General features: G+C 47.2%; 1 protein-coding gene across 1 annotated transcript in view; it reads right to left on the bottom strand.

Moving 5' to 3' along the window:
- LOC127586603 (rhotekin-like) overlaps window positions 1–18,405 on the bottom strand; it is a 138,012-nt gene that overhangs the window by 43,838 nt on the left and 75,769 nt on the right. Inside the window, exon 8 of the mRNA XM_052044702.1 lies at window positions 14,285–14,391. Coding sequence (XP_051900662.1) covers window positions 14,285–14,391 — 107 coding nt within the window. The remainder of the gene's footprint in view (window positions 1–14,284; window positions 14,392–18,405) is intronic.

Genomic DNA, 18,405 nt, shown 5'->3' with positions numbered 1-18,405 from the left:
AACAGGCAGATAGTACAGAGGATCCCGGAGGCTGTTCCCCTCTATAACAGGTTTTCCGCTTTGGAAGCTGTTGGGGGGGGGGGGGGGGGGGTGACCTGCCGGGGCCTAGCAGCAGTAGCCAGGTCTCTGGCACTGGGGCCGATCCTGCTGATCATAAGGGAAGGGAGGAGAAGAGGAAGGCAGTGGTGATAGGGGACTCGATAGTCAGGGAAACAGATAGGAGGTTCTGTGGCAGTGAGCATGAATCCCGGATGGTATGTTGCCTCCCAGGTGCCAGGGTCCGGGATGTCACTGATCGGGTCCACAGGATTCTAGAGTGGGAGGGAGAACAGCCAGAAGTCGTGGTTCATGTTGGTACCAACGACATAGGTAGGAAGAGGGATGAGGTCCTGAAAAGTGAGTTTAGCAAGCTAGGCAGAAGGCTGAAGAACAGGACCTCAAGGGTAGCGATCTCAGGATTGCTGCCAGTGCCACGTGATAGTGAAGGTAGGAATAGGAGGAGGTGGCAAATAAATGCGTGGCTGAGAAGTTGGTGCAGGAGGGAGGGTTTTAGATTTTTGGATCATTGGGATCTCTTCAGGGGAAGGTGGGACCTATACAGAGAGGACGGGTTACACCCGAACCTGAGGGGGGCCAATATCCTTGCAGCCAGGTTTGCTAGGGTGGTTCAGGTGGGTTTAAACTAGATTGCGAGGGGGCAGGGAACCGGAGGAGTAAGTCAGAGGAAGAAGGGGATGGGGAAAAGTCAGATCTGACAGGTAGAGAGGCTTTGAGGGAGGAGAAACAGCTATAAAAGTAGCAAGGCAGATGGGCTAAAGTGCATTTGCTTAAAATGCAAGAAGCAGCAGGAATAAGGGAGATGAATTGAGAGCTGGGTAAGTTCATGGGTGGCGATACTGGTCAGGGACACTGTTACAGCTGCAGAAAGGGTGGATAATGTAGGAGGATCCTCTCTAGAATCAATATGGGTGGAAGTTAGGAACAAGAAAGGAGCAGTTACCCTCCTGGGAGTATTCTATAGGCCCCCGGTAGCAGTAGGGATACTGAGGAGCAGGTTGGGAGGCAGTTTTTAGAAAGATGCGAAAATAACAGGGTTATGAAAATGGGAGACTTTAACTTTCCAAATATTGATTGGCACCTACTTAGTGCCAAATGCTTAGATGGGGCGCAGTTTGTTAAGTGTGTCCAGGATGGATTCCTGACACAATATGTTGACAGGCCAACTAGAGGGAATGCCATATTAGATCTAGTTTTGGGTAATGAACTGGGTCAGGTGACAGATCTATCGGTGGGCGAGGATTTGGGGGACAGTGACCATTGCTTCATAACCTTTAGAATTGTCATGGACAGGGATAGGAGCAAAGAGGATGGGAAGATATTTAATTGGGGAAAGGCGAATTATGAGGCTAAGGCGAGAACTTGGGAGTGTAAATTGGGATGACATTTTTGAAGGGAAATGGACTATGGAGATGTGGTCGATGTTCAGGGATCTCTTGCAGGATGTTAGGGATAAATTTGTCCCGGTTAGGCAGAGAAGGAATGGCAGGGTGAAGGAACCGTGGGTGATGAGAGAGGTGGAACAACTAGTTAGGAAGAAGGCGGCAGCATACATAAGGTGTAAGCAGCAAGGATCAGACAGGGCTCGTGAGGAATATAGAGTAGCAAGGAAGGAACTTAAGAAAGGGCTGAGGAAAGCGAGTAGGGGACATGAAAAGGCTTTGGTGGGTAGGGTTAAGAAGAATCCTGAGGCTTTTTTCTTGTACGTGAAGAGAAGGATGGCTAGAGTAAAGGTAGGTCCGATTAAAGACAAAGGTGGGAGGATGTGCCTGGAAGCTGTGGAAGTGGGTGAGGTTCTCAATGAATACTTCTCTTCAGTATTCACAAAGGAGACGGGTCTTGATGATGCTGAGGTCAGTGTTGGTAAGGGTAATGTTCTAGAGTATGTAGATATCAAGGGAGAGGATGTGTTGGAATTGTTAGAAAATATTAGGACAGATAAGTTCCTGGGTCCTGACGGAATATTCCCCAGGCTGCTTCGTGAGGCGAGGGAGGAGATTGCTGAACCGTTGGTTAGGATCTTTGAGTCCTCGTTGTCCACAGGGATGGTACCGAAGGATTGGAGGGTGGCGAATGTTGTCACCTTATTCAAAAAAGGTAGTAGGGATAGTCCAGGGAATTACAGACCAGTGAGCCTTACGTCTGTGGTGGGTAAGCTGTTAGAAAGGATTCTAAGAGATAGGATCTATGAGCACTTAGAGAATCATGGACTGATTAGAGACAGCCAGCATGGATTTCTGAAGGGAAGATCTTGCCTCACAAGCCTGATAGGGTTCTTTGAGGTGGTGACCAGGAAGATTGATGAAGCTAGTGCAGTGGATGTGGTCTACATGGATTTTAGTAAGGTGTTTGATAAGGTTCCGCATGGTAGGCTTCTTCAGAAGGTCAGAGGCCAAGGGATCCAAGGAAGCTTGGCTGTGTGGATTAGGAATTGGCTTGCCTGTAGAAAGCAGAGGGTTATGGTGGAGGGAGTGCATTCGGATTGGAGGGCTGTGACTAGTGGTGTCCCACAGGGATCGGTTCTGGGACCTCTACTTTTTGTGATATTTATTAATGACTTAGATGAGGGGGTGGAAGGGTGGGTTAGCAAGTTTGCAGATGACACAAAGATCGGTGGTGCTGTGGATAGTGTGGAGGGCTGTCGAAGCTTACAGAGGGATATTGATAGGATGCAGAGCTGGGCTGACAAGTGGCAGATGGAATTCAATCCAGAGAAGTGTGAGGTGGTACACTTTGGAAGGACAAACTCCAAGGCAGAGTACAAGGTTAATGGCAGGATTCTGGGCAGTGTAGAGGAGCAGAGGGATCTGGGGATTCATATCCACAGATCACTGAAAGTCACCTCACAGGTAGTCAAGAAAGCTTATGGGATGTTAGCTTTCATAAATCGTGGGATCGAGTTTAAGACCCGCAAAGTAATAATGCAGCTTTATAAAACTCTGGTTAGGCCACACTTGGAGTACTGTGTCCAGTTCTGGTCGCCTCATTATAGGAAGGATGTGGAGGCGTTGGAAAGGGTGCAGAGGTGATTTACCAGGATGCTGCCTGGATTAGAGAGTATGGATTATGAGGAGAGAGAAGAGAGCTACGGCTTTACTCATTGGAGAGGAGGAGGATGAGGGAAGACATGATAGAGGTACACAAGATATTGAGGAATAGATAGAGTGGACAGCCATCGCCTCTTTCCCAGGGCACCAATGCTCAAAACAAGAGGACATGGCTTTAAGGTAATGGGTGGGAAGTCCAAGGGAGATGTCAGAGGGAGGTTTTTCACCCAGAGTGGTTGGTGCATGGAATGTGCTGCCTGGGGTGGTGGTGGAGGCTGATACGTTGGTCAGATTCAAGAGATTGTTAGATAAACATTTGGAGGAATTTAAGATAGAGGGATATGTGGGAGGAACGGGTTAGATAGTCTTAGGTGTGGTTTGAAGGGCAGCACAACATGGTGGGCCAAAGGGCCTGTATTGTGCTGTATTGTTCTATGGTTCTATGGGCCTGAAGGTTGCTGGGGCCTTGACCAATCTCTTCACATCCTCTCTAGCCACAGGTAAGGCCCCGGAGGACTGGCGAGTAGCTAATGTTCCGTTGTTCAAGAGGGGAAAAATGGATAATCCTGGAAAATTATAGACCAGTGAGTCTCATGTCAGTGGTAGGGATGCTATTGGAGAGGATTCTGAGAACACAGAACAGTACAGCACAGTACGGCTGAATTGCTGAGGCCAAATTTAGAGTGTTGTGTGCAGTTCTGGTCACCTACCTACAGGAAAGATATCAATAAGCTTGAAAGAGTGCAGAGAAAATTTGCACAGATGTTGCTGGGACTTGAGGACCTGAGTTATAGGGAAAGGTTGAATAGGTTAGGACCTTATTCCCTGGAGTGCAGGAGAATGAAATTATGAGGGGTACAGATAGGATGAATGAATGCAGGCTTTTTCCCCTAAGCTTGGGTGAGACTAGAACTAGAGGACATAGGTTTAGGGTGAAAGCTGAAATATTTAAGGGGAATCTGAGGGGGAACTACTTCACTCAGAGGGTGGTGCGAGTGTGGAACGAGCTGCCAGCAGAAATGGTGGATGTGGGTTCAATTGTAACATTTAAGAGAGGTTTGGATAGGTACATGGATGGGAGGGGTTTGGAGGGATATGGTCTGTGTGCAGGTAAATGGGACTGGGCAGAAGATCAGGTTGGCATGGACTAGATGGGCCAAAGGGCCTGTTTCTGAGCTGTAGTATTCTATGACCCTAAGGGCCCTTTGTCCCACACATTGTGCCGACTCATACATACCTAGTCCACGATAAATCTAACCCTTCCTCCTACACAACCCCCCCAACCCTCCACTTTTCTTACATCCACATGCCTGTCTAAGTCTCTTGAATGTTCCTATTGTGTCAACCTCTATCGCCACCCCTGGCCATGCATTCCAGGCACCCACCACTGTCTGTGTGAAAAACCTACCTCTGACACCTCCCCTAAACTTTCCTTCTCTCACCTTAAACGGATGTCCTCTGGTATTGGTCATTGCTGCCCAGGGAAAAGGTGCTGGCTGTCCACTCTATCTATGCCCCTCATGATCTTACACACCTCTACCAAGTCACCTCTCATCCTCCTTTGCTCTAAAGAGAAAAGCCCTCGCTCGTTCAACCTTTCCTCAGAAGACATGCCTTCGGGATAGGATTTATGAGCATTTGGAAAACCATAGCCTAATTAGGGACAGTCAACATGGCTTTGTGCAGGGCAAGTCATGTCTTACTAACCTGATTGAGTTTTTCGAGGAGGTCATGAATATGATTGATGAAGATAGAGCTGGTGGATGTTGTCTGCATGGATTTTAGTCAGACTTCTGGCAAGGTCCCTTATAGAAACATAGAAAACCTACAGCACAATTCAGGCCCTTCGGCCCACAAAGCTGTGCCGAATATGCCCCTACCTGAGAAATTACTAGGCTTACCCATAGCCTCTATTTTTCTCAGCTCCATGTAACTATCCAAAAGTCTCTTAAAAAACCCTATCGTATCCACCTCCACCACAGTTGCCGGCAGCCCATTCCAGGCACTCACCACTCTCTGAGTAAAAAAACTTACCCCTGACATCTCCTCTATACCTACTCCCCAGCACCTTAAACCTATGTCCTCCTGTGGCAACCATTTCGGCCCTGGGAAAAAAGCCTGACTATCCACACAATCAATGGCTCTTATCTTATATACCTCTATCAGGTCACCTCTCATCCTCCATTGCTCCAAGGAGAAAAGGCCAAGTTCCCTCAACCTGCTTTCATAAGACATGCTCCGCATTCCAGGCAGCATCTTTGTAAATCTCCTCTGCACCCTTTCTATGGCTTCCACATCCTTCCTGTAGTGAGGGGACCAGAACTGAGCACAATACTCCAAGTGGGGTCTGACTAGGGACCTATGTAGCTGCAACGTTACCTCTCGGCTCCTAAATTCAATTCCACGATTGATGAAGGACAATACACCATATGCCTTCTTCACCACAGTCAACCTGCGCAGCCGCTTTGAGCGTCCTATGGACTCAGACCCCAAGATCCCTCTGATCCTCCACACTGCCAAGAGTCCTACCATTAATACTGTATTCTGCCATCATATTTGACCTACGAAAATCCATTCCATGCCGACCACAGGGCCCACCCAGCTGGTCCCAATTTACTGCATTTGGCCCATATCCCCCGAAGCTCCTCCCCTCCATGTACCAATCCAAGTGCTTTTTAAATGATACTATTGTGCCTGCTTCCTCTGGCAGCTCGTTCCATACACTCACCACCCTCTGCATGAAAAAGTTGCCCCTCAGGTCCCTTTTAAATCTTTCCCCTCGCACCCTAAATCTATGCCCCTAGTTTTGGACTCCCCTACCCTGGTAAAAAAGACTGTTACCGTCAACCTTACCTATGCCTCTCATAATTTTAAACATTTCTGTAAGGTCACCCCTCATTCTCCTACTTTCCAAGGAATAAAGACCCAGCCTGGCCAACCTCTCCCTATAACTCAGGCCCTCGAGTCCTGGCAACATCCTCGTAAATCTCCTCTGCACTCTTTCCAGTTTAACCATAACAGGGTGACCAAGACTGTACACAGTTCTCCAAGTGCAGCCTCACCACTGATTTATACAACTGCAACATAATGTCCCAACTCCTGTACTCAGTGCTCTGACTGATGAAGGCCAGTGTGCTAAATGCCTTTTACACCACCCTGTCTACCTGTGACGCTTTCAACGAACTCTGCACTTGTACTCCTCGGTCCCTCTGTTCCATTACACTCCCCAGTGCCCTACCATTCACAGTACAAGACCTACGCTGGTTTGACTTTCCAAAATGCATCACCTCACACTTATCTGTATGGAAATCCATTTGTCACTCTTCGGCCCACTTCCCCAACTGATCACGATCCCCCTGTGATCTACGATAATCTCCTTCACTATCAACAATACCTCCAAATGTTGTGTCATCTGCAAACTTACTGATCAAACCTTGTGCATTCACATCCAAATGATTTATATAAATAATGAATAACAAGGGTCCAAACACCAACCCCTGCGGCACACCACTAGTCACCAGCCTCCATTCTGAGAAACAACCTCTTGAGCTATGATTTGGACCCCAGATCCCTATTACGCCTTAAATGCAGCCTAACCAGAGTTCTAAAGAGATGCATCATATCTTGTTGACTCCTGTACTCAATACCCCAATTAATAAATGAAAACATTCCATTAGCCTTCTTACCCACCCTGTCTACCTGTGTAGCCACTTTCAATGAGTCATGGATTTGCACCCCAAGGTCACTCTGCTCTTCAACACTAAGGGTCTTGCCCTTCAGAGTGCACTGCCTCTTGACATTAGTCCCACCAAGGTGCAACACCTCACATTTATCCGGGTAAAACTCCATCTGCCATTTCTCTGACCACATCTGCAGCTGATCTATATCACGCTGTGTCCGTCGCCAGTCTTCTACACTATTCACAACTCCACCAATCTTGGTATCGTCTGCAAACTTACTAACCCACCCATCAACATACTCATCCAGGTCACTTATGTAAATCACAAACAGCAGAGGTCCCAGCACAGATCCCTGCGTGGAATGGGCTGCCGGAAACGGTGGTGGAGGCGGATACAATAGGGTCTTTCAAGAAACTGTTAGATAGGTACACGGAGCTGAGTAAAATAGAGGGCTTTGGGTAAGCCTAGTAACTTCTAGGGTAGGGACATGTTCGGCACAGCTTTGTGGGCCGAAGGGCCTGAATTGTGCTGTAATTATTCTATGTTCTAACACCACTACTCACAGGCCTCCAGCCCGAGTAAGTCCCTTCAATCACCACCCTTTGTCTTCTACATGCAAGCCAGTTCGGGATCCACACTGACCCCATGCATCCCAACTTTCTTGATTAACCGATGTGGGACCTTGTCAAATGCCTTACTGAAGTCCCTATAGATGACATCCACAGCTCTACCTTCATCGATCTCTCTTGTCACCCTGTCAAAAAACTCAACCGGGTTTGTAAGACATGACTTGCCCTGCACAAAGCCATGCTGGGTTTCCCTAATCAAGCCATTGGATTCCAGGTGCTCGTATATCCTATCTCTAAGAATTTTGTCCAGCAATTTCCCTGCAACTGACGTGACACTCACCTGTCTATAGTTCTCCGGATTTTCCCTTGTTCCTTTCTTAAATAGAGGAACAACATTAACCACTCACCAGTCATCCGGGACCTCACCCGTGGTCAAAGAGGACACAAAGATACTGGTCAAAGCCCCAGCAATTTCCTCTCTCTCCTCCCTTAGTAACCTGGGGTATATCCCATCGGGCCGCAGGGACCTATCCATCTTAATACTGTTTGGGAGACCTAACACTACCTCTTCCTTGACCTCGAAATGCCCGAACATGTTTCCACCCACAGTTCCAATTTCTGCTTCTTGCATGACCCTTTCCTGGGTAAATACTGAAGAGAAATACTCATTCAGAACCTCACTCACATCCTCTGCATCCAAACATGGATTCCCTTCTTTATCCTAAGTGGTCCTACCCTTTCCCTTGTTATCCCCTTATTCCTGACGTAGGTATAGAATGACTTTGGATTTTCCTTAATCCTACTTGCCAAGGGCTTTTCATGGCCCCTCCTGGCTTTCCTAATTCCTTTCTTGAGTTCATTTCTAGCTTCTCTATAGTCCTCACGTGCTCTGTCTGATCCTAACTTCCGAAGCTCTACATTCTTGTCCTTTTTTTCTTTTTGACTAAGTTCATGACTTCTCTGGACATCCAAGGTTCCCTTATTTTCCCCATTCACATCCTTCCTTCTAATCAGGACATACCTATCCTGTACTCTGTATTTGATCCTTAAACACTTTCCACATGCTCGACGTGGACTTGCCAGCAAGAAGGTGTTCCCAGTTTACTCTACCTAGTTCCTGCCTTGTGCCTTCATAATTAGCCCTGCTCCAATTTAAAACCCTCCCGCTCGTCCCATGCCTATCCTTATCTGTAGCTGTTCTGAAAGTGAATGAGCTGTGGTCACTGTTCCCCAATTGCTCACGCACTGATAGTTCTACAGAGAAAAAAACTTCGGAAGCTTCGTGGGTCTTGCTTCGGAGGACTTCGGAGCAGATAAGTTTTTCTTTTTTATCATTTTTATTAGGGTTTTAATTATAAGGGTTAGTTTTTAATAGTGTTGTAATTACTAGGGTTAGATTTTTCTATAAGGTACTTTTATAAGTGTTTTATAAGTTTTAAGCAGTAGACTGGGGGCTGGACTGTGCAGGCGCGGTGCGGCAGTTTAAAAGCAAACCGCCTACACAGCAGGCAGCGTCGGAGCGGGCAGTGGAGTGAGAGGTAGCAGAGTGTTCTGGGCTTTGGCTCAAGGGGCTTCGGCGTCAAGGGGCGAGGAAAGGTGGGTGACTTGAGTCAAGGAAGGAGTATGAGTGCGGTTTCCTGTACTCTGTGTCAGGTGTGGGAGTTTCCGGAGTCTCCCTGCCTCCGGGAAGGCTACGTCTGCGCCCGGTGTGTCGAGCTGCAGCTCCTAAGGGACCGTGTTAGGGAACTGGAGATGCAGCTCGATGATCTTCGTCTGGTCAGGGAGAGTGAGGAGGTGATAGAAAGGAGTTATAGGCAGGTGGTCACACCGGCACCATCGGAATCAGGCAATTGGGTCACAGTCAGGAGGGGGAAGAGTCAGGTACTAGAGAGTATCCCTATGGCTGTACCCCTTGACAATAAGTACTCCTGATTGAGTACTGTTGGTGGAGACAGCCTACCTGGGGAAAGCAACAGTGGCAGTGTCTCTGGCACAGAGCTCGGCCCTGTGGCTCAGATGGGTAGGGAAGGAGAGAGGAGGGCACTAGTGATGGGGGACTCTATAGTCAGGTGGGCAGACAAGCGATTCTGTGGATGCAGGAAAGAAACTCGGAAGGTAGTTTGCCTCCCAGGTGCCAGGGTCCGGGATGTTTCCGATCACGTCCAAGATATCCTGAAGGGGGAGGGAGAACAGCCTGAGGTCGTGGTACATATTGGTACCAACAACATAGGTAGGGAAAGGAATGAGGTCCTGAAAAGAGACTATAGAGAATTAGGAAGGAAGTTGTGAAGCAGGACCTCAAAGGTAGTAATTTCCGGATTACTGCCTGTGCTAAGCGACAGTGGGTATAGGAACAGAATGAGGAGGAGGTTAATGCGTGGTTGAGGGATTGGAGTAAGGAGCAGGGATTCAGTTTTCTGGATCATTGTGGCCTCTTTTGGGGCAGGTATGACCTGTTCAAAGAGGACAGGTTGCACTTGAATCCCAGGGGGACCAACATACTGGTGGGGAGGTTTGCTAAGGCTACTGGGGGGAGTTTAAACTAGAGTTGTTGGGGGGTGGGATCCGTACTGGAGAGATTGGGGAAGAGGTGTTTGGCTCTCAAATAGAGGAGGCTAGGAGTAAGTACCATAGGCAGGTGATAGAGAAGTGAAGTGTTCAGACAGGCTTGAGATGTGTCTATTTTAACTCAAGGAGTATTGTCAACAAGGCGGATGAGCTTAGAGCATGGTTCGATACTTGGAGCTATGATGTGGTGGCCATTATGGAGACTTGGATGGCTCTGGGGCTGGAATGGTTGATTCAAGTGCCGGGTTTTAGATGTTTCAGGAAGGACAGGGAGGGAGGCAAGAGAGGTGGGGGAGTGGCACTGTTGATCAGCGATAGTGTCACGGCTGCGGAAGAGGTGGACGTTGTGGAGGGATTGTCTACGGAGTCTCTGTGGGTGGAGGTTAGGAACAGGAAGGGGTCGATAACTTTACTGGGTGTTTTTTATAGGCCACCCAATGGTGACAGGGATATTCAGGAGCAGATAGGGAAACAGATCCTAGAAAGGTGTGAGAATAACAGAGTTGTTGTAATGGGGGATTTTAATTTCCCAAACATCGATTGGCATCTCCAGACAGTGAGGGGTTTAGATGGGGTGGAGTTTGTTAGCTGTGTTCAGGAAGGGTTCTTGACACAGTATGTAGATAGACCTACAAGAGGAGAGGCTGTGCTTGATTTGATATTGGGAAATGAACCTGGTCAGGTGTCAGATCTCTCAGTGGGTGAACATTTTGGTGACAGTGATCATAATTCTGTCTCCTTTACGTTAGCACTGGAAAGAGATAGGAACAGACAGCCTAGAAAGGCGCTTACTTGGAGTAAAGGGAATTATGAGGCTCTCAGGCAGGAAATTAGAAGCTTAAATTGGGAACAGATGTTCTCTGGAAAAAGTACAGAAGATATGTGGCAAATATTCAGGGGATATTTGTGTGGAGTTCTGCATAGACATGTTCTGATGAGACAGGGGAGTCACGAGAAGACACAGGAACCATGGTGTACAAAGGCTATAATAAATCCAGTCAAATGGAAAAGAAAAGCTTACAAAAGGTACAGAGAGCTAGGTAATGTTAGAGATCTGGAAGAGTACAGGGCTAAAAGGAAGGAACTTAAGAAAGAGATTAGGAGAGCCAGAAGGGGACATGAGAAGACCTTGGTGGGCAGGATTAAGGAAAACCCCAAGGCGTTCTACAAGTATGTGAAGAGTAAGAGGATGAAATGTGAAAGGATAGGGCCTATCAAGTGCAGCAATGGGAAAGTGTGTATGGATCCGGAAGAAATAGTGGAGGTACTTAATGAATACTTTACGTCAGTATTCACCACGGAAAAAGATGTGGGTGATTGTAGTGGGGACATGCAGCAGCCTGAAAAGCTTGAGCATGTAGATATTAGGAAAGAGGTGGTGCTGAAACTTTTGGAAAGCATCAAGTTAGATAAGTCGCCGGGACCGGATGGGATGTACCCCAGGTTGCTGTGGGAGGCGAGGGAGGAGATTGCGGAGCCTCTGACAATGATCTTTGTGTCATCGATGGAGACAGGAGAGGTTTGGGAAGATTGGAGGGTTGTGGATGTTGTTCCCTTATTCATGAAGGGGAGTAGGGATAGCCCAGAGAATTATAGACCGGTGAGTCTTACCTCAGTGGTTGGTGAAGTGATGGAGAAGATCCTGAGAGGCAGAATTTATGAACATTTGGAGAGGTATAATATGATTAGGAATAGTCAGCATGGCTTTGTCAAGGGCAGGTCCTGCCTTATGAGCCTGATTGAATTTTTTGAGGATGTGACTAAGCACATCGATGAAGGGAGAGTAGTAGATATAGTGTATATGGATTTCAGCAAGGCGTTTGATAAGGTACCCCATGCAAGGCTTATGGAGAAGGTGAGGAGACATGGGATCCAAGGGGACATTGCAGTGTGGATCCAGAACTGGTTGGCCCACAGAAGGCAGAGAGTCATTGTTGAAGGGTCGTATTCTGCATGGAGGTCGGTGACCAGCGGTGTACCTCAGGGATCTGTTCTGGGACCCTCACTCTTTGTGATTTTTATAAATGACCTGGATGAGGTAGTGGAGGGGTGGGTTAGTAAGTTTGCGGATGACACACAGGTTGGGGGTGTTGTGGATAGTTTGGAGGGCTGTCAGAGATTACAGAGGGACATAGATAGGATGCAAAGTTGGGCTGAGAAGTGACAGATGCAGATCAACCCAGATAAGTGTGAAGTGGTTCATTTTGGTAGGTCAAATATGTTGGCAGAATATAGTACTAATGGTAGGATTCTTGGCAGTGTGGAGGATCAGGGGGATCTTGGGGTCCGAGTCCATAGGACGCTCAAAGCGGCTGCACAGGTTGACTCTGTGGTGAAGAAGGCATATGGCGTATTGTCCTTCATCAATCAGGGAATTGAATTTAGGATTCGAGAGGTATTGTTGCAGATATATAGGTCCCTGGTCAGACCCCATTGGAGTTTTGTGCTCAGTTCTGGTTGCCTCACTACCGGAAAGATGTGGAAGCCATAGGGAGGGTGCAGAGGAGATTTACAAGGATGCTGTCTGGAACGCGGAGCATGCCTTATGAAAGCAGGTTGAGGGAACTCGGCCTTTTCTCCTTGGACAGACGGAGGATGAGGGGGGACCTGATAGATATGTATAAGATGATGAGAGGTATTGATCGGGTAGATAGTCAGAGGCTTTTCCCCAGGACTGAAATGGTGGCCACAAGAGGACATAGGTTTAAGGTGCTGGGGAGTAGATATAGAGGAGATGTCAGGGGTAAGTTTTTTTACTCAGTGCTGAGTGCGTGGAATGGGCTGCCGGCAACGGTGGTGGAGGCAGATACGATAGGGTCTTTCAAGAGACTGTTAGATAGGTATATGGAGCTGAGTAAAATAGAGGGCTGTGTGTAAGCCTAGTAATTTCTAGGGTAGGGACATATTTAGCACAGCTTTGTGGACCGAAGGACCTGAATTGTGCTGTAGTTTTTCTATGTGTCTATGCCCCGTGTGTCTGCGTGGGTTTCCTCCAGGTGCTCTGGTTTCCTCCCACATTCCAAAGACGTGCGGGTTAGGAAGTTGTGGGCGTGCTATGTTGGCGTCGGAAGCGTGGCGACACTTGCGGGCTGCACCCAGAACACTCTACACAAAAGGCGTATTTTACTGGGTATTTCAATGTACATGTGACTAATAAAGATATCATAACTTCTTGACTCCTGTACTCAGCACCTCAATTAATGAAAGCAAGCATTCCATTAGCCTTCTTTACCTCCCTATCTACAAGAGATATCAATATCTATGTGGGCTAACTCTTGAGTTTTAAGAATAAGTTGGATAGATACATGGATGGGAGAGGTCTGGAGGGTTATGGACTGGGTGCAGGTAAATGGGACTAGCGGAATAACATTTCAGCACAGACTAGAAGGGCCGAATGGCCTGTTTTCTGTGCTGTAGTGTTCTATGGTTCTATTGTCATCCAGGGCTCCCTACTCCTCTAGCCTTACCCTTCAGTCTAACTGGAACATGCTGGCCCTGAACTCTCCGTCCCTGTCAGACATCCCTTTACCTGCAAACAGCCTCCCCCAGCTAACTTTTGAAAGTTCATGTCTAATACCATCTAAATTAGCCTTGACCTAATTTAGAACCTTCTCAAAAGCCTTGCTGAAGTCCACGTAGACAATGTTGACTACCCTGCCCACATTAATCCTCTTGGTCACCTCTTCGAATAAGAAGGATAGAGGTGGAGGCGTGAGAGGAAGGGGAGCTACCTTTTTGATTAGGGAGAACATCACAGCAGTACTTAGGATATCCCTGGGCTATTATCCAGTGAGACCAGAGAAGGAGCAAAACCTGACATCCTCTTGAGGAATAAGGCAGGGCAACTGTCTGAAGTGTCAGTGGGGGAGCACCTTGGGACCAGTGACCATAATTCTACTAATTTTAAAATAGTTATGGAAAAGGATAGGACTGGTTCCATCTAGATAAGTAAATGGATCGTAGAGGGCTATGGGGCAAATGCAGGCAGATGGGACTAGCTCACTGGGCAACACAGTCAGCATGGACGAGTTGGGCCAAAGAGCCTGTTCCCATGCAATATGACTCTATTTGGTGCTAACAGCAGGACTGTGGAACATGCCCAGGCGAGGCTGTACTAACAGAGAGAGGAAAACTAAGCCAAAAGCCACAGATTGTCAAAAACAGCCAGTTCTGATAGGACAGGAATTACCCAAAGTTGGAAAATGTGATAATGAGATAAAGGGCTTGAATTACCAAGGCACAGAAGATTATAGAGCAAGTACTAGTCACTGATATTAGTATGGATGGTTACGTGCTCAGGATGGAGGTGGTGGGCTGAATGGCCTGTTTCTGTCTGGTCTGACTCCACGACTATTACACTCACCTGCAGGTTTAAAAAGCCTGTAATCACATGCTGTGTCATACACCGAGGCTGGGCAGCAAGGCGGCAACACATACTGCCGTAGAGAGGCAGCCAAAAGGAGCATTCCTCTGCAAGAGAAAGAGAGAAATGGGGAAATGTGTGTGGCTGAGAAAGAGGTGGCGATACAGAGACTGCCAGTGAGCAAGGGTGAAAGGCAAAGAATGAGTGCAAAACACTGCGGCTATTACCAGATATTACAATGATAGAGAAATGGAGGACCATGTGGGAGAACATAGAACACTACTGCACAGTACAGGCGCTTTGGCCCACCATGTTGTGCTGACATTTTATCCTGCTCTATGATCTATCTAACCCTTCCCTCCCACATCGCCCCCCCCCCCCCCCCATTTCTCTATCTTTCATTTGTCTATCTAAGAGTCTCTAAAATGTCCCTAATGCCCCACAACCTCTGCTGGCAGTGCGTTCCATGCACCTACCACTCTAGGGGGGATATCTTCCTCCAATCACCTTAAAATTATGTCCCCTCATGTTAGCCATTTTTGCCCTGGGAAAAAGTCTCTGATTGTCCACTCGATCTTTGCCTCTTATCATCTTGTACACCTCTAACAAATCACCTCTCATCCTCCTTCTCTTCTCTTCAAAGAGAAAAGCCCGAGCTCGTTCAACCTATCCTCATAAGACATGCTCTCCAATCCAGGCAGCATCCTGGTCAATCTCCTCTGCACCCTCTCTAAAGCTTCCACATCCTTCCTATAATGAGGCGACCAGAACTGAACACAATACTCCAAGTGTGGTCTAACTAGAGTTCTATAGAGCTGCAACATTACCTCGTGGCTCTTGAACTAAATACCCCAAATAATAAAGGCCAACACACCATATGCCTTCTTAACAACCCTATCAACCTGTGCGGCAACCTTGAGGGATCTATGGACACAGACCCCAAGATCCCTGTTCCTCCACACTGCTAAGTGTTCTGCCATTAACCTTATATTCTGCCTTCAAATTCGATCACCCGAAGTGTATCACTTCACACTTTTCTGGATTGAACTCCATCTGCAACTTCTCAGCCCAGCTCTGCATTCTATCAATATTCTGTTGTAATCTACAGCAACCTTCTACACTATCCACAATACCACCAACCTTTGTATCCTCAAACTTACTAACCCACCCTTCCACATCCTCATCCAAGTCATTTATAAAATTCACAAAGAGCAGGGGTCCCAGAACAGATCCCTGCAGAACACCACTGGTCACTGACCTCCAGGCAGAAGACGCTCCATCTACCACCACCCTCTGTCTTCTATGAGCAAGCCAGTTCTGAATCCACACAGCCAAGTTTCCCTCGATCCCATGCCTCCTGACTTTCTGAATGAGCCTTCCACGAGGAACTTTATCAAACGCCTTATTAAGATCCATGTACACCACATCCACTGCTCGACCTTCATCAATGTGCCTTGTCACATCCTCAAAGAATTCAATCAGGCTTGTGAGGCATGATCTGCCCCTCACAAAGCCATGCTGACTGTCCCTTATCAGCCTATGCTTCTCCAAATGCATATAAATCCTGTCTCCAAGAATCTTCTCCAGTAATTTGCCCACCACTGAAGTGAGACTCACTGGTCTGTAATTCCCAGGGTTATCCCTACTCCCTTTCTTAAACAAATTAATAACATTTGCCACCCTCCAATCATTGGGCACTACTCCTGTGGCCAGTAAGGATGCAAAGATCATCGCTAAAGGCGCAGCAATCTCTTCCCTCGCTTCCCGTAATAACCTTGGATATATCCCATCCAGCCCCGGTGACTTATCTACGCTAATGTTTTTCAAAAGTTCCGGGCATATCCTCTTCCTCACGTCGACATGCCCCAGCATATTAGTCTGTCGTACACCATCCTCACAAACATCAATGTCTCTCTCTCTCTGGTGAATACCGAAGCAAAGTATTCATTAAGGACCTCGCCTACCTCTTCTGACTCCAGGCATGTTTCCTCTTTTATCCCTGATTGGTCCTATCCTCACTCTAGTCATCCTCCTATTCTTCACATATGTGTAGAACGCTTTGGGGTTTTCCTTGATCCTACTCACCAGGGACTTCTCATGCCCCCTTCTAGCTCTCCTAAGTCCATTCTTAAGCTCCCTCCTGGCTACCTTGTAACTCTCCAGAGCCCTGTCTGATCCATGCTTTCTAAACCTCAGGTAAGCTTCTTTCTTCCTCTTGACAAGATATTCTACATCTCCTGTCAACCATGGTTCCTTCACTCTACCATCCTTACTCTGCCTCAGTGGGACAAAGCTATCCAAAACCCCATGCAAATACTCCCTAAACAACCTCCACATTTCCACTGTGCACTTCCCCAAGAACATTTCTTCCTAATTTACGCTCCCAAATTCCTGCCTAATAGCAGGAATTCCCACTCCACCAGTTAAATACTATCCTATATCATCTGCTCCTATCCCTCTCCAAGGCTATGGTAAAGGTCAAGGAGTTATGGTCACTATCTATAGATGGGATGCATTGTTATCAGAGTATAGAGTCATAGAGTCATACAGCCATACAGCATGGAATCAGGCCCTTCAGCCCAACTGGTCTATGCCAACCAAGACTCCCATCTAAGCAAGTGACTCTCATCTAAGACTCCCATCTAAGATAACTAAACTCCCATTTGCCCACGTTTGGCCCATATCCCTCTAAACCTTTCCTATCCATGTACCTGTCCAAGTACTTTTTAAATGCTGTCCGCATACGTGCCTCAACCACTTCCTCTGGCAGCTCATTCCAGATACTGACTACTCTCTGGGTGAAAAAGCTGTCCTTCAGGTTCCTATTAAATCTCTCCCCTCTCACCTTAGACTTGTCCTCTAGTTTGTGATTTCCCCAACCCTGGGAAATAAGATTATGTGCATTCACCCTATCTACGCCCCTCATAATTTTATACACCTGTATAAGGTAACCCTCATTCTCCTGCGCTCCAGTGAAAGAAGTCCCAACCTGCTCAACATCTCTCCAAAACTCAGTCCCTCTAATCCCGGCAACATTCCCGAGAATCTCCTCAGGCTTACTGGTCTATAGCTTGTGCCCCCTTTTCACCCTTCTGATTTCCTTCTTGAGTATACCCCTGCTTTCCCTATACTCCTCCAGGGATTCACTTGATCCCAGCTGCTGTACCTGACCCATGCCTCCTTCTATTCCCTGACCAGAGCTTCAATATCCCTTGTCGTCCAGCGTTCCCTACTCCTGCCAGCCTTGCCCTTCACTCTAACAGCAACATGCAGATTTGAACTCTCGATACCTCACTTTTAAAAGCCTCCCACTTGCCAGACATTTCTTTGTCTGCAAACAACCTACTCCAATCAACTTTTGCAAGTTTCTATCTAATACCATCAAAATTTTCCTTGCCCCAATCTAAAACTTTATGGACAAGATCTGTCCCTTTCCATGGCTAATTTAAAACTAATAGATCTATGGTTCCTGGTCCCAAAGTCACCCACTGACACCTCAGTCACTTGTACTGCCCCATTTCCCAAGAGTAGGTTAAGCTTCACCATCTCCCTGGTCAGGCCTTCAGTACATTGTGTGAGGAAACTTTCCTGAACACACTTAACAAATTCCACCACATCTAAGCCCTTAGCACTATGACAGACCCAATCTATATTAGGAAAGCTAAGATCCCCTAACCCTATTACTCTTGCAACTTTCTGCAATCTCCCTGCCTACAATACAATCCCAACAAGGTGATCATCCCCTTCTTATTTCTCAGTTCCACCCATAAAGCCTCACAGGACGATCCCTCAGTAATTTTATCTCGTGATGTTCTCCTTAATCAGGATTGCAACTCCCCCTCCTCTCTTTCCTCCTCCTCTATACTGCCAATAGCACCTGTACCCTGGAACATTTAGCTGCCAGTCCTGTCCCTCCCTCAGGGATGTTTCTGTAATGGCTGTAATATCCCAGTCCCACATAGCTATCCATGCCCGGAGTTCATCCACCTTACACATGAGACTTCTTGTATTGAAATAAGTGCAACTTAACCCAACAGTCTTTCCTCGCTCCCTGCCATGCTGCTGCCTGTTTACTGTACTTATGTTGATGAATTCTGTCTCAACTTCCTGCCTTCTGTCTG

Source organism: Pristis pectinata, chromosome 2, assembly GCF_009764475.1.
Source record: "Pristis pectinata isolate sPriPec2 chromosome 2, sPriPec2.1.pri, whole genome shotgun sequence".
NCBI classification, from domain to species: Eukaryota; Metazoa; Chordata; class Chondrichthyes; order Rhinopristiformes; family Pristidae; genus Pristis; species Pristis pectinata.
Note: the sequence above shows the minus strand (reverse complement) of the source record. Positions and strands in the feature narration are given on the sequence as shown.